We start from the raw sequence: 15,757 nt of genomic DNA on the forward strand, positions 1-15,757 counted from the left end.
TGGGTTCATCAGGAAGCAAGGTGGCCGGTGCTTCTGGTGCAGGAATCAGAGGTCACTGAAATATTGGAGCCAGTCAAAGGGGTCAACGGAATGCCCTTTTCTCCCAGGCTCGTTCCTGGAACTGGAGATCTACCCATATGGCCAGGGAAATAAGATCCTCGAGTATGGGTGGTATGTCCGGAACTGCCAGTTCATCTTTTATTGAATCAGTCAACCCTTGCCAAAAAATAGCCATCTGTCTTTGCCTCAACGGAGCTCAGAAGCCAGAGTTTGAAAGTGGATGGCATAATGTCCCAGCATGTGTTGGCATGTCTGATCCAAAGCAACTAAAAGGCGGCAGATGAGGCCCAACCTGGCTCATCAAAGATTAGACGAAACTGGCAGAGAAAAGTATCAAGATTCTCCATCATGGGGTCATTTCACTCTCAGAGAGGTGATGCCCAGGCTAGGGCAGGATCATCCAAGCAGGGACACCATGAAAGTTACCTCAGTACAACTGGAAGGAAAGCTGGCTGCCTGAAGCTCGAAATGCATTCTGTATTGGTTGATTAAACCCCTGCAACCTTTGGGATCGCCTTCATACCTGGTTAGTGGTGGGAGGTGTGGTATGGCAGCTGCATGAAGAATCGGGGTGACTGGAGGTGGCACTGCTGTAGGTCAGGTAGCCGCAGGGCATCTATTCGAGTCTCCAAGCCTGGCAGGACTCTTGTCATGTTATTTAGTTGGTCTTGCTGCTGTTGGACCTAGAGTGCCAACCCAGATATAACCTCAGCTAGGAAAGAATCCGCCAAGCTCATGACCTCAAACTTTCATGGATGTAAGCCCTTAGGCTGTGGCATGGTTGATGCCAGCCTAGTAAGTGAACCCACTAGACCCACGCCAAAAGCTGACAGACATGCCTATGCTGGGACAGGAGCTGGAGCTTCACCTGTACCAATCTCGTTCCCCACAGGTGGAGCGTTTGGGTTCCAGGGGCCAGCAGGGCTTAAGTGAGTGTCCTTCAAGGAATAGTCAGAGAGAGTGGGCAGGGTAGGCAGCAAACAGAGACTATCAGTGCCCAGTCCAAGGGTCAAGGCAGGCAGCGAGTAGACTGTGTCCAGGGCCAGGCCAAGGGTTGAGGCAGGCAGCAAACCACAGAGAAGTCAGAATCCAAGGCAAGGGTCAGGACCAGAAACTCAGGTCAAGACAAACAGAGATAAAACACCAAGAGACAAGATAGACAGGACAGACAAGGCATCAAGAACCGGGGCAAGGAGGAAGGAGGGGAAAGGCATGGAGAACAGGGCAAGGGCACGAACCAGGCAGGGCAGGACAGCAGGAACACAGGCAGGGACTGGAACAATTAATGAAGCACAGAAACAGTGAGACGAGGCATGGGAGAAGCAACACACACTACAAGGCAAGTGGACCTGTTGCTGAGGCAAGGTAGTGGCCAAGGCTTAAATAGTCGGGCCACTGATGTCATCATGGAACGCCGATACTGGAGTTTCCTGCCATGGGGCCTTTAACTAGCGGCACACTGCGCACACATCTAGACAGGCCCCAATGAGCAGCGATCATGGCGGCATTCCTGCCCTGCGGTGACATCTCCCAGGGTCTTGGGGTAAGTGTGGCCAGTTGCCAAATTTTACAATTTGTTAATAGCAAATGTTATATTGAAGCTATATATGGTTATGTTTTATGTTAAAACACATACATACAGTTTATACAATGTGGTTATATATTTTTACAATTAACAAAATTTCCAAATTCCTAATTGATTGCCTTTATCATGTAAATGATTGTTTTATACTGTTCATTATATAAAGAATGCAAACTTACCCCCATTATCAGTTCTCTTTAAAGCACCATCCTTATGAGGACATAATTCGCATCGCTAAGGAAAAAAAATTAAGAATAAATGTTACTATAATAAGCATGGATAAAAGGAAAAAAAAAAGCATTTTTAATCAGACTTGATTTATCATGCTTTTCATTTAATCTTCCATCATTTTGAAAATTTTAGATGACTCACCTCAATTTTTAATATGTCATTTTATTAAAGAAAGGATCAATAGGAATATAGGCTATACAGCCTTATGTTAAGCAAGTATGTAACTATACATGGCAAATAAATCCTAGAGAGTATACTCCAATAATGAGACCAGCCCTAACTCGAGCATCAAACACTTATCATAGAAAGCCAGCTATAGCCATCAATGGATTATTAAAAAAAAAAATGGGAGGACTTTAAATTCACTTCCTGTCCTTTTACTTTTATTGTGAAGGCAAAAAGTGGTGAGGAGGGTAGACCACATTTAAAAACTTAGAAAGTTTAAAATAATTTTGGGAAAAATCTTAATATTTGAAGGCAAATAAGACATAAGTACACTGCAAAAACGTTATGGAGAAAATTATATAAACAAAAATTAGAATTCTATGAAACTAGTATACAAGTAGTTTAGTCCCATGACCATTTGATTTCCATCATGTTTATTTTATGTGCCAGTATATTTCAATTTGAAGCTAATCCAAAATACTGGCACCAGATCATTGCCAGATTTAGTCAGTGTAGGAACGGTCACCGTTTGCTGCTCTTCCTGGAACTTTCTCTGTGGGTTGCGGTTGTTCAGCCATTCAGGTTTGATGTCTGCCATTCCAAGTGGAGCAAACCAAAAGGAACCTACAAACTTCCAGCAGGCTGCAGATAATCAAGAACTGCAGGTAGTAATTGCCATGCCAGTTGTCCCAATTAACCAATTGATTAGGTCCCCATTACAGAGGAACACTTATTGTTTCATTTAACATTTGCCAACATTACTGCATTTAAATACTTTCCCACCAGGTAGGTCTCACTTAAATTTAGGATCAAAGATGTAATTTTAGTTTAAACTAAAATAAATTGGTCTGCAACAGTTGAAATGTCCTGTGAGCTCCTGCAGCTCTCAGTCATCGCCAAGGGCCTGCCTAGTTTTCCTATAGTGCATCACCTTCCAGCTTCCTCTTTTATTCACTCTAAGTATCAGAAAAAACAGGAAATGCAGCAAAGTCAGACAAGCCCATGGCAATGACTGACCAGCTGCGGAAGTCCACAGGCTGCACATCTACTATAGGCAATTCTTTTTTAAACCTGCAAGTCAATGGTTTCCAAAACTTTTTCCATCAAGGGTCTCTTTAGCATCTACCATTTTTCCCATAGATCGAAAATTGGAAAAAACCCTTCAGTATCTCAGCAGGAGTAAGCAACCTCCAGTTTTCATAGACACTAATCTGCCTGAGTTTTCAGGATTCCCTGAGTATGCATGAAATTTGCATGTACACAGCTTAACTGTATGCAAATCTAGTTCATGTATATTCATTAGGGATATCCTGAAAAATCAAGCAGAATGGTGTCCACAAGCACTAGAGGTTGCCTATCCCTGTAAATCAGGCCCCAAATTGTACAACACCCTTTCTTTTTTCCCTGGTGGCAGAAGTGGCAGTAGTGTGTTCCCTCTCTTATGTTTGTCAGCAAACCTGGGAACTCTGGGATTTTGCTCACATGGATATTACTAGCAGCAGAAAAGAGATGGAGGACAGGTTTCCTACTCATTTTCACCTATTTTCTGGTACATAGGACATACACTACCAGGAGTGTAAAAATGCAGTTGAACAGGACAGTGATTTGTAGGGCAGGCAAAAGTTGGAGCATCGGGGCTGGCAGGAGTTCCACCAGCCAAAAAAACAGCATGAATAGCTGGTGAGCAGCAGGACCATAGCACCAGATGGAAGGCAAAAGGCAACACGTGCTGCATGCTCTCCTTACCCTGCCCTTTCATTTTTCAATTTCATTTATTGTTCTTAATATCCCCCTTAAGTGTGTTATCCAACCGGTGCTACAGTTTTAAGTACATACATACCAACAGTTAGGTATCAAAATTAAAATAAAATAATAGACAAGATAATTTAGACATAAAATTATACAAGCATACAGATAACAATCAAACTTATACAACATATATGCTCATAACTGCAATCCATAAATGTAAATATTTTACCAAACTGAAGTGGAACCTCTACAGACTGCTAAAAATGTACTGAATTGAGGAGCTCCTCTATACAGACTACTGAATATTCTCATATATTCTGCACTGACAGACAGCAAGCCTATCTGCTCCTCCTCCCCTTCCTATCTCCTGTATATGTTATACTGTGTCTATTGCCATGGGGATAGGAGAGGAGGAGCTGCAGCAAAAGAAAATTACTTCTTACCTGCTAATTTTCGTTCCTGTAGTACAAGGATCAGTCCAGACGGTGGGGTTATGTCCCCTGTCCAGCAGATGGAGTCAGAGTAAACTTTGGAGGGTGCTGGTATATAAGCCGGTGCACCCTCCTAGATCCCCAGTATCGAGCATATCAAAGCCAAACCAGAACACCGGACAGATCAAGGATGATGGATCAAGTAAATTCGCAACCATAAAAAGATTGAAACAGGGAACAAAACGTGTAACATGCAATGAGAACTGCCGAACATGAACAAGACACAAGCAAGAACCCCCAAGGGGGAAGAACAGAGTACAGCAGGACAGAAGCGAATAGCCGAGCAGGTGCACCCCAAGAACTAACCGAAACAGGGTGGGCGTCTGGACTGATCCTTGTACTACAGGAACGAAAATTAGCAGGTAAGAAGTAATTTTCTTTTCCCTGTACGTACAGGATCAGTCCAGACGGTGGGATGTACCAAAGCGTCCCTAAACCGGGTGGGTCCCTGAGAACCCTGCTCGGAGCACCCTGTCCCCAAATGACCCAGACTCCAGTACCGGGGCATGGAGCCGGTAATGCCTGGAAAAAGTGTGTAGAGACTTCCAAGTCGCCGCTCGACAGATCTCCTGAATGGAGACGAGCTGCGACTCAGCGCAGGAAGCGGCCTGGGCTCGCAGAGAATGGGCCTTGATGCCCGCCGGGGGTTCCTTCCCCGACCCAATGTACGCGGAAGCCACCGCTTCCTTGAGCCAGCGCGCGATGGTAGTCTTCGACGCCTGTTGGCCCTTCTTAGCTCCGGACCATAGGACGAAGAGATGATCGGAGACCCGGAACTCATTCGTCACCTCCAAGTAGCGAAGAAGCGTCCGCTTCACATCCAGGCGCCGAAGGGCCGGAGGGGCGTCCCCCGGAAAGGATGGAAGTTCCACTACCTGGTTCATGTGAAACAAAGAAACCACCTTAGGCAGGAACGAAGGTACCGTGCGCAGGGCAACCCCGGAGTCCGTAAACCGCAGGAAAGGCTCCCTGCACGACAGCGCCTGCAGCTCTGAAACACGCCGCGCCGAAGCTATGGCAACTAGAAAAATTGCCTTCAGAGTGACGTCCTTAAGGGAAGCCTGCTGCAAGGGCTCGAAGGGGGCCCCTCCCAGGGCTCGTAACACCAAATTGAGGTTCCAGGATGGACAGAGAGGACGCACCGGCGGCCGCAAGTGCTTGACTCCCCTGAGGAAACGTGAAATGTCTGGATGGAACGACGGGTCTGACCTTCCTGAAGCGCGAGCCAAGGAAGCTAGTGCGGACACCTGCACTCTTAACGAATTGTAGGAGAGACCCTTCTCCAGTCCCTCCTGCAGGAACGCCAGGATCTGTTGTCGGGAAGCTGCGGTCGCGAGGGCAACCCGCGCCGCGCACCAAACCTCGAATACCTTCCATACACGGACATAGGCAACCGATGTTGAGGTCTTTCGCGCCTTGAGGAGAGTATCCACCACGGGGAGAGCGTAGCCTCTGCTCAGGAGCCCCCTCCGTTCAAAAGCCACGCCGCAAGACAAAAGTGTGCCGCCTGCTCCGAAAATACCGGACCCTGATGAAGGAGTTGCGAGAGGTGCGCGAGCCGCAGAGGACCGTCCACCGTCACGCTGAGGAGGTCGGCGAACCACGGGCGCCGCAGCCATTCGGGAGCCACCAGGATGACCCGGCCCGGGTGCCGTTCGATCCTCCGGATCACCTTTCCCACCAGAGGCCAGGGGGGAAAGACGTAGAGTAGGAGCCGAGGAGGCCAAGGAAGAGCCAGAGCATCGACGCCTTCCACGCCGCGCTCCCTTCTGCGACTGAAGAACCAGGGAGCCTTTGCGTTGGAGGCGGACGCCATGAGATCCATCGCGGGCGTCCCCCAACGGCGGGAGATGAGTGCCATCGCCTCGTCTGAGAGAGACCATTCCCCGGGGTCCAGGGCCTGGCGGCTCAAATAGTCTGCCTGGAAGTTGTCCACTCCGGCGATGTGGGATGCCGCCAGCTGGTCTAGGAAACGTTCCGCCCACTCCATCAGCTGCGCGGCTTCCAGAGCAACCAGGCGGCTCCTGGTGCCCCCTTGCCGGTTGATGTAAGCCACCGTCGTCGCATTGTCCGAGAGGACTCGAACCGCTCGACCCCTGATCAGAGGCAAAAACTGCACGAGGGCAAGACGAACCGCTCTTGTCTCCAGGCGGTTGATCGGCCAGGTCGCCTGCTCCTTTGTCCACCTTCCCTGGGCCGAGCTCCTGAGACACACTGCCCCCCAACCGGATAGACTGGCATCGGTAGTGACCACTACCCAGTCCGGCGTTTCCAGCGGGCAGCCTTGAGCCAAGTTCCTGGAATCCAGCCACCAGCCCAGGCTGGCCCTGGTGGTCGGAGTGAGTGGCAGAATCGCCTGGTAATCCTGAGAAACCGGTTTCCACCTCGAGAGCAGGGACATTTGCAGAGGCCGCAGGTGAGCAAAAGCCCAGGGCACTAGGCTTATAGCGAAAGCCATGGAGCCCAGGACCTGGAGGTAATCCCACGCCGTGTGCACCGGAAGAGAGGCAAACCGGACGATCTGCTCCCGCAGTGATTGTGCCTTGTCCGGACGCAGGAACACCTTGCCCTGTGCCGTGTCGAAACGCGCCCCCAGGAAATCCAACTGTTGGGCCGGCCGCAGGCTGCTCTTGCTGAAATTCACCACCCAGCCGAGAGATTGCAAGAAGGTCACCACCCTGTCGACCGCCGCCCGTCCCTGCGGCAGAGACTTCGCTCGGATGAGCCAGTCGTCCAGGTAAGGGTGAACCAAGATGCCTTCCCGACGGAGAGCGGCGGCTACCACCACCATGACCTTGGTAAAAGTTCTGGGCGCGGTTGCCAGCCCGAAGGGCAGTGCCCGAAACTGAAAGTGTTGACCCAGGATCTTGAAGCGAAGGAATCTCCAATGTGCCGGATGGATCGGTATATGCAAGTATGCTTCCGTGAGATCGAGGGAGGCCAGGAACTCCCCCTGATGCACTGCCGCAATGACAGATCGGAGCGTTTCCATGCGAAACTTGGAGACCCGGAGCATCTTGTTGACTTCCTTGATGTCCAGAATGGGACGAAAGGATCCGTCCTTTTTGGGAACCACGAAGTAAATCGAATAATGCCCCGAGCCCACCTCTCCTGAGGGGACGGGCGAGATGGCTCCCAGGCCCAGGAGCCTGTCCAACGTGTGTTGTACCCCCAGGCGCTTGTGACTTGACCCGCAGGGAGAGAAGACGAATCGGTCCCTGGGCGACCGAACAAATTCCAACGCGTAACTGTGTCTTAGGATGTCGAGGACCCATTGGTCCGTGGTAATGAGAGTCCACTCCTCGAGAAACAAAGTGATGCGACCTCCAATCCGGGGTATCGAGGAGTGGACCGGCCTGGCATCATTGAGGCTTACCAGAGGCTCCCTGGGTCGAAGAGTCCCTGGCGGGCCTGCGCCCTCGAAAGGGCCGAGTCCACGTCTGTGACCGAGTTGATGGCGCCCTCGGGCCTTGTGTCCTGGATCCCCGGTAACGCCTCTGAGTACGGTACCGAGACCTGGAAGTCCCAGGAGACGGACGAAAACCACGCTGGCGATCCTCAGGCAACCTGTGGACCGAATTTTCCCCCAGGGTCTTGATGATTTGATCGAGGTCCTCGCCAAAGAGAAACCTGCCCTTGAAAGGCAAAGCTCCCAGGCTAGCCTTGGAGGAAGCGTCCGCTGCCCAGTTGCGGAGCCATAGCAGGTGCCTTGCGGAAACCGCGGATGCCATAGTCCTCGCCAGTCCCCGCAGCAGGTCGTGCAATGTATCTGCCCCGTACGCAATGACCGCCTCCAGACGGTCTGCCTGGGCCGCCTCCCCAGGTGGCAACTGCTGGGAGGTGAGGAGCTGTTGGACCCATCGGAGACCGGCTCTCTGGGTAAGAGACCCGCAGATGGCTGCCCGGACCCCCAGCGCCGAGACCTCAAAGATCTTCTTGAGGGCGACCTCCAGTTTTCTATCCTGTATGTCCCGAAGCGCAGTTCCCCCGGTGACCGGGATGGTAGTTCTCTTCGTGACTGCGGACACCGCCGAATCCACCTTGGGGACCTTGAGAAGGTCCAGGAAGTCCCCAGGGAGAGGATAGAGCTTGTCCATAGCCCTGCTAACCCGAAGGGACTCCTCCGGGTTGTCCCATTCCCGTACGAGAAGGTGGAGAAAGGAATCGTGAATGGGAAAGGTCCTTGCCAGGGGACGCAAGCCCGCCAAGACGGGATCTCCCTTGGAGGTCGCGGAGGCCACGGAAGGGGCCGGGGGTCCCGGAGGCTCAACGGGAGGATCGAGGTCCAATTCCTGGAGAACGTGAGGAATGAGGTCCGCCAATTCCTCCTTGCGGAAAATGCGGAGCACCCGTGGGTCATCGCATTCCAGGTGCGCTGCCAAATTCGGGTCGTCGTCCACTTGCAACGCTGGGTCACCCCCCTGGGCCGGCGCGGGCGTCGTTCCACCCAGGGCTAGGGGTACACTCAGAGGCAACCTGGGGCCGCCCCCCATGGCCCCCTGTCCCGAAGCCGCAGCGCCCGCGAGCCTGGGAGCCCTAGCAGGAGAAGGAGAACCGGCTGGCCCCCCCTGCGGATTCAAACTCTGCAGGTAGGCCTGGTGCATGAGCACCACGAAATCCGCGGAGAAACTGAGTGGCCCTGCCGGTGGGGGGGGCAAGGAGAGGCCGGAGGTGGAAGGAAGAGGCCCCGAATCCAAACTCGGGGGTGCGAGCGGCAAGAAATCCTCTGTCTGCTCCTCCGCGTCTGAGCCCACGCTGCCTTCCAATTCTAAAATGGCCGCCGCTCCCGCCAAGGATGGGGGCGGGGCTAGCCCCCGAGGCCCGCAGCGCTCCGATCGCGGCGGGGAAATTGTTGGCGGAGCGGAGCTCGTCTCCCCCCCGGGGAGGCACCGACCGCATGGAGCGTCCCTCGATGCGCCCTGACTCGGGCCGCCACAAGACGGGCAACGGGCGCGCTGCATCGCGCTGTCGCCAAACGCCGAGAGCAACGCACTGGAGATCGTGCCGCGGGAGGAGCGGGCTTACCAAGCCCTCACTCAACTACCAGACCACCCTCAACCCCTGGAGCGGCAGGGGAATGGGACCTCCTTGCCGCCTGCGGCCCCGGGGAATGCAACGTCGCAGGGCCGCGGGGGAGGTGGAACAGAAAAAACCGCGGAGGGAGAAGGGGAGAGGCTGGCGCCACCAGCATCCACCTCTGCGCCGAACCTAAGCTGAAAAGAAAAGGGAAGGAAATAAAAACAAAATCTCCCCCAAGCTTACCCCTTATGATCACCAGAGTGAGCGAAGAAGGGAAAGTAAGAGGCAGTCCCGATGGCAGGTAGAGCACCGGAGGCAGACAAAAACGGCTCGTACTGACAGGACAACCCCTTCTATTATTATTATTTTTTTTTTTTTATAACTTGATCCACCAACAAGAAAAAGAGAAGTCTAAAACTATAGCGTAGAAACACTAAGTAGGGAGAACAACGGTTCCCCTCCTCACATCTGCTGGAGTCAGAGAGATACTGGGGATCTAGGAGGGTGCACCGGCTTATATACCAGCACCCTCCAAAGTTTACTCTGACTCCATCTGCTGGACGGGGGACATAACCCCACCGTCTGGACTGATCCTGTACGTACAGGGAATATAGCAGTTGCTCCCCTGACTCCAGCTGCAGCATTGCTCATACAGAGGAAGAGGAGAAAGCCATCACATCACCAAGTACCAGTGAGGCAGACAATTTGGGAATGATCTGGGGAAGGGACAGGAGAATACTAAAAAGAGGGTGAAGAGAGGAGTGAGTTTTATGGAGGAGAAGAATGTGGGAGTGGTAAGTAGTGGTGAATGCTGGAAAGGGTGCAAGTGGGAATGAATGCTGGCTGATGAAAGAGGGTGAATGCTCAGAAGTGGAACAGGATGAATACTAAAGAGTAGTTGAGATGGGATAAACGATCTCACTTGAGTTGGCAATGCAAATTTGGGCTTTCTAGTATCTTGCTCTTCCTCAAAATCTGCACTGCCATATGATTCAGAGCTGCAGCAAGAATGAGAGGACCAGTGCTGGGGAAAATAAGAAGGGTGAAAAAAACAAGGGTAGGTAGGAGTATAAAGAACTATAAGTGTGAGGATGTATAAGTGGTGGGAGGAGTGTATACGTTAGAGAGCAAGAGAGAGTACTGGGGAGGGGGGGAGTGGAGACATTATGCAAAGGAATGATTGAAGAGCAAATCAGATGCAGGTGGGACTACTGAGGGTTGAAAGTCAGAGTGGGGTTGATGGGGCATCAGAGAGCATAAAAAGGGATAACTGGAGAGTGTGAGAAGAAATGGTTGGAGAAAGGAAACCAAAGTTCGGATGATTGGGGTGAGAGTGTCAGACTGGAGAGGATAGGAGAATGCGAGAGGGATCAGTGGGATTAAATGGTTGAGACAGGGTGAGTGTAAGAGGAGATGTTTGGGGGAAGAGACAGTGTGAGGAGATAATGAGATATGATGACTGAGCCAGAGTAGGGGTGGTTGCTGAAGAAAGAAGGGAGCCAGACAGGAAAATGGCAGAGGAAAACACCCAGAAGGGGGGAAGATGAAAAGCTGAAAAGAAGCAATAAAGGAAAGAGTTGGGGAGGTGAAGTGTTGTGATAGAGAGAACTGGAGGGTAAGAAATGGTGAAAGAAAAAAAGAAGTAGGGGTGAGATCCAGGTATAAGTGGATATAGAAAGTGAAGAGTTGGTAATATAAAGGACCGATTTAGAGACAGAGAAAAGAAAAATGGAGAAAATGAGATGAAAATGAACTATCAATAACAATGAGGGAGTGCAGAATCTTTTGTAGTAGTTTCTGGTGAGAAAGGCAAAGAAAAGACCCCCTCTCGAGGATGATTTGGTGGGATTTTCTAAATCCAGAAAGATAAATTTTCAAAAGTTGTATGCATTAAAAATAGCACTTAAATAGTATATACTTGCTATTTTACATATGTAAGAAACCTCAACATGCACACACAAATCTGAGTCTGCAAGTAAATTTGTATGTGAAAAAAAGGGGGTGTCCAGGAGCATTCCAGGGAGGGGACAGCATTTATGCGAGCAAGTTCCTATTTTATAAGCAATTTATACATGTAAATTTGGCACTTTACTACTGTATATTTACTCTTGCTCAATATCTGTTGTTGAAAATCTGTTGTTGAAAATGTGTTAGCCATGTCTCTGGCTCTTCCTCCTCCCAGTTCATGTGCCCCTGTTTTATTGTAACTTTTGTTCACTTGTTCTCTCCTCGCCTATTGTTCATGTTGATGTTAATGTTTTTTGCACCATTGTTTCTTGTAAACCGATATGATATGATTGGTATCATGAATGTCGGTATAAAAAAGCACTAAATAAATAAATAAATAAAATAAATCTGGAGAAAGTGATCATTAACATCTTAAATGTGAAAAAAATGACTTGGTGAGGGTCTTCGTGAAATGAGGGGACATCAGGCTGAAGAGCCAGAAGGATTTTCATAAGCTGCAGATGGACTGGGTGCACTGGTAGACGAATGGGTAAAACTAGTTAGTTCATTGCTGCGCGCATGTTAGAAAATCCTCCAATTTGCGCATGTAAAAGCCAACTTATGGGGGTAAATGCATCTAAATAAGGCAGGTAAAATCTGCTTGAAGTAAAAATATAAAGAGATATCATTTGCGCACACTTATCCAGCTAAGTAGCACCTTTGTAATCTCTAAATGGACAAATTTGAATGTCTTCTGCTAAATTCCAATTTATCCAGATAAGTAGCTGCATGCACTATTTAGTCCTCGCATGTGGGTGACATCATTGATGGAGCCCTATTGCGGAAAACTCTGTCAAAGTTTCTAGAAACTTTTGCTGGCCCTGTGAGGCCACTGAGCATGCCCAGCATGCCATGATATTCTCTGCCACAGGGGTTTCTCTTTAGTCTCGTATGTAGCAATAAGCTTTAGCAAAAATAAAATAATAAAACGTATCGGACCCAACTCCGCGGGGTGGCGGGTGGGTTTCGTGAGGACTACATCCTGCTGTCCTGGGATAACACCTATTACAAGGTAAGCAATTTTGCTTTATCCCAGGACAAGCAGGATGCTAGTCCTCACATATAGGTGATTAGCAAGCTAAAGGCTGAGTCATTTTGTAGTGAAGCAACAGTGAAGTATTGTTGTTGAAAATGAGGCAGCCGAAGATCACAGCAGATTGGATGTAGGAGGAGTTGGGATTAAACTGGAAACAAGTTCTTTAAGATAGATAGTCTGTAAACTGAATCTTGTCGTCCTTGTTTGTCCAAACAGTAATGAGCTGCAAAGGTGTGAAGAGAACTCCATGTTGCTGCTTTACATATGTCAAGAATTGGCACTGAACGGTAGTGCGCTACTGAGGTTGACATTGCTCTTACTGAATGCGCCTTTACTCGCCCTTAGAGAGGAAGGCCTGCTTTTTCATAGCAAAACTGTATGCAATCTGCTAGCCAATTTGAGAGCGTATGTTTACCTACTGCTTTTCCCAGTTTGTTTGGATCATAAGATACAAAGAGTTGAGTGGATTGCCTGTGGACTGCAGTGCAGTCTAAGTAAAAGGCTAGCGCACGCTTACAGTCCAAAGTATGTAAAGCCCGTTCTCCTTGGTGAGAATGTGGCATTGGAAAGAATGTGGGCAAAACTATAGATTGGTTCAAGTGGAATTCTGTAACTACTTTGGGAAGGAATTTTGAATGTGTACGGAGAACCACTCTGTCATGTAGGAATTTTGTATAGGGTGAATACGTGACAAGTGCTTGTAACTCACTAACCCTTCTAGCCGATGTAATGGCTATAAGGAAGATAGTCTTCCATGTAAGAAATTTAAGATCACAGGAATTCATGGGTTCAAAAGGAGAACGCATGAGTCTTGTTAAAACTAAATTCAGGTCCCAATTTTGTGACAGGTGGCCGAATTGGTAGTTTAAGGTGAATTAAACCTATCATAAATCTACCGACAAGATGATGTATAGATATTGGTGCATCTCCCATCTTGTTACGGTAAGCTGAGATTGCACTTAAATGTACTCTTACAGATGATGTCTGGAGACCAGAATCTGAAAGATGGCATAAGTAGTCTAGTAGAGAAGTTGTGGGGCAGGAGAAAGGGTCAATGTTCTTTTGTGTGCACCACAAAGTAAACCTTTTCCATTTCAAGGAATAATTCTTTCGTGTTGAAGGTTTACGTAAAGCTATAAGCACTTGAGATACATTGGTTGAAAGATTGAGTGGTTCTAAAATCAAGCTTTCAACATCCATGCTGTTAGGGATAGGGATTGAAGGTTGGGATGGCGCAACCAACCCTGATCCTGAGTAATGAGAGTGGGAGCTACACCCAGGCGAATTGGCTCTCTGATTGAGAGGTCTAGACGTGTGGGAAACCATACTTGTCGAGGCCAATACGGGGCTATGAGTATCATGGGCCCCTTGTCCTGTATAAAAGGCCTGAGTTCCAAGGGCGAGCAAAAGCGTCCTTGGCTAGTTGGTGATTCTGTCTGTGCAGAGCGCAGAAGCTGACCACTTTGTGATTCAGGTGTGATGCAAAGAGGTTTATTGTTGGTTGTCCCCAACGTTGAAATATCCTGGTCGCTACTGAGGGATCCAGGGACCATTCGTGTGGTTGGAACTGGCGACTGAGTTGATCCGCCACTACATTGTGAATGCCTGCCAGATAAATGGCCCGGAGAAACACAGAATGTGTCAGGGCCCAGTCCCAAATCTGTGCAGCTTCTTGACAAAGGAGATATGAGCCCGTACCTCCCTGTTTGTTGATGTACCACATGGCTACTGTGTTGTCCGTTTGGATCAGAACAGTCTTGTGTGAAAGGCAGTCCTTGAATGCATGCAGAGCATAATGTATAGCTCGAAGTTCCAAGAAATTGATTTGAAACGTTGCTTCGAGTTTTGTCCAAGTACCCTGTGAGCTCCCCAACCTAAGGTGGATGCATCTGTAGTTAAAGTTATCTATGGGACTGGTTGCTGGAAGGGAAGGCCCTTGCGCAAATTGTCCTTGTTCGCCCACCAAAGTAGAGATGAACGTAGCTGGTGGGTTACTTGAATTGGAGAATACAGTGGTTGAATGGCTTGGAGCCATTGTGCTCTTAAAGTCCATTGAGTTACCCTCATGGCTAACCTTGCCATAGGAGTGACATGAACTATAGATGCCATGTGGCCTAACAAGGTTAGAAACTGATGAGCTGTTGCTTGTTGCTTTGAGTGAATCGAGTTTGCCAGTAGGGAAAGTGTGTCTGCCCGATCACCGGGTAGAAAAGCTTTTGAAAGTATGGTGTTCAATTCTGCTCCTATGAATTAAAGCAGGTGAGATGGGACTTTTGATAACTGATGAGAAAGCCCATGGAGTGAAGTAGAGTAATTGTTTGACTGAGAGAAGCCAGAGCTCCTTGTTGAGATTGACTTCTGATGAGCCAGTCGTCTAAATAGGGAAAGACATGGACACTTTCTTTGTGCAAGTGTGCTATCACTGACAGACATTTGTTAAATACTCTGGGAGAAGAGGCAAGTCCGAATGGTAGTACTCTGTACTGTAAATGTTGATGACCTACCATGAAGCGCAGATTCTTGCGATGAGGAGGAAATATTGGAATGTGAGCGTAAGCGTCTTGAAGATCCAGAGAACAAAGCCAATTTCCTGTTTGGAGAAGTGGAAGCATGGTGCCTAGAGAGAAAATCCTGAACTTTTCTTTCTTCAGAAATTTGTTGAGATTTCTGAGATCTAGGATGGGACGTAGGCCTCCGGTTTTCTTTGGAATGAGGAAATAGCGGGAATAGAATCCTCTGCCCTGCTGAATCTGGGGCACCGGCTCTACAGCCCTGGCCCTCAGAAGAGTGGATAATTCTACTTGCAATTGGATTATGTGATTTTCGCTTAAAGGAAGAGGTCTTGGAGGAGAATCTCTTGGAATTGAGAGGAAATTGAGTTGGTAGCCTAGAGATATTATTGCAAGTACCCATTGGTCTGTTATTTGTAACCAATGGCTGTAGAAGGAGGATACTCTGCCTCCTACCGGAAGCTGTGGATGAGGATTGGAGAGATGGCTTTGTTCTCTGGGAAAAACCTCAAAAGCCTGCAGCCGGTCCTGTCTGCGGTGGAGGTTGAGGCCTAGCCGCCCTAGGTTACAAACATAGAAATGACGGCAGAAGAAGACCAAACGGCCCATCCAGTCTGCCCAGCAAGCTCCACACATTTTTTTTTCTCATACTTATCTGTTTCTCTTAGCTCTTTGGATCTATTTCCCTTCCACCCCCACCATTAATGTAGAGAGCAGTGATGGAGCTGCATCCAAGTGAAATATCAAGCTTGATTAGTTAGGGGTAGTAACCGCTGCAATAAGCAAGCTACACCCATGCTTATTTGTTTTACCCAGACTGTTATTCAGCCCTTATTGGTTGTTTTTCTTCTCCCCTGCCGTTGAAGCAGGGAGCTATGCTGGATATGCTGAAGTATCAGTTTTTCTT

The 15,757-nt window shown here is 49.0% G+C and overlaps 1 protein-coding gene across 3 annotated transcripts in view; it reads right to left on the minus strand.

The window, feature by feature from the left end:
• Positions 1-15,757, minus strand: part of MLLT10 (MLLT10 histone lysine methyltransferase DOT1L cofactor) — a 785,717-nt gene that overhangs the window by 602,967 nt on the left and 166,993 nt on the right. For all 3 annotated transcript variants that reach the window (XM_029588723.1, XM_029588721.1, XM_029588724.1), the window contains one exon: positions 1,822-1,876. In XM_029588723.1, coding sequence (XP_029444583.1) covers positions 1,822-1,876 — 55 coding nt within the window. The remainder of the gene's footprint in view (positions 1-1,821; positions 1,877-15,757) is intronic.

Source organism: Rhinatrema bivittatum, chromosome 2 (genome assembly GCF_901001135.1).
Source record: "Rhinatrema bivittatum chromosome 2, aRhiBiv1.1, whole genome shotgun sequence".
Classification (NCBI taxonomy): Eukaryota; Metazoa; Chordata; class Amphibia; order Gymnophiona; family Rhinatrematidae; genus Rhinatrema; species Rhinatrema bivittatum.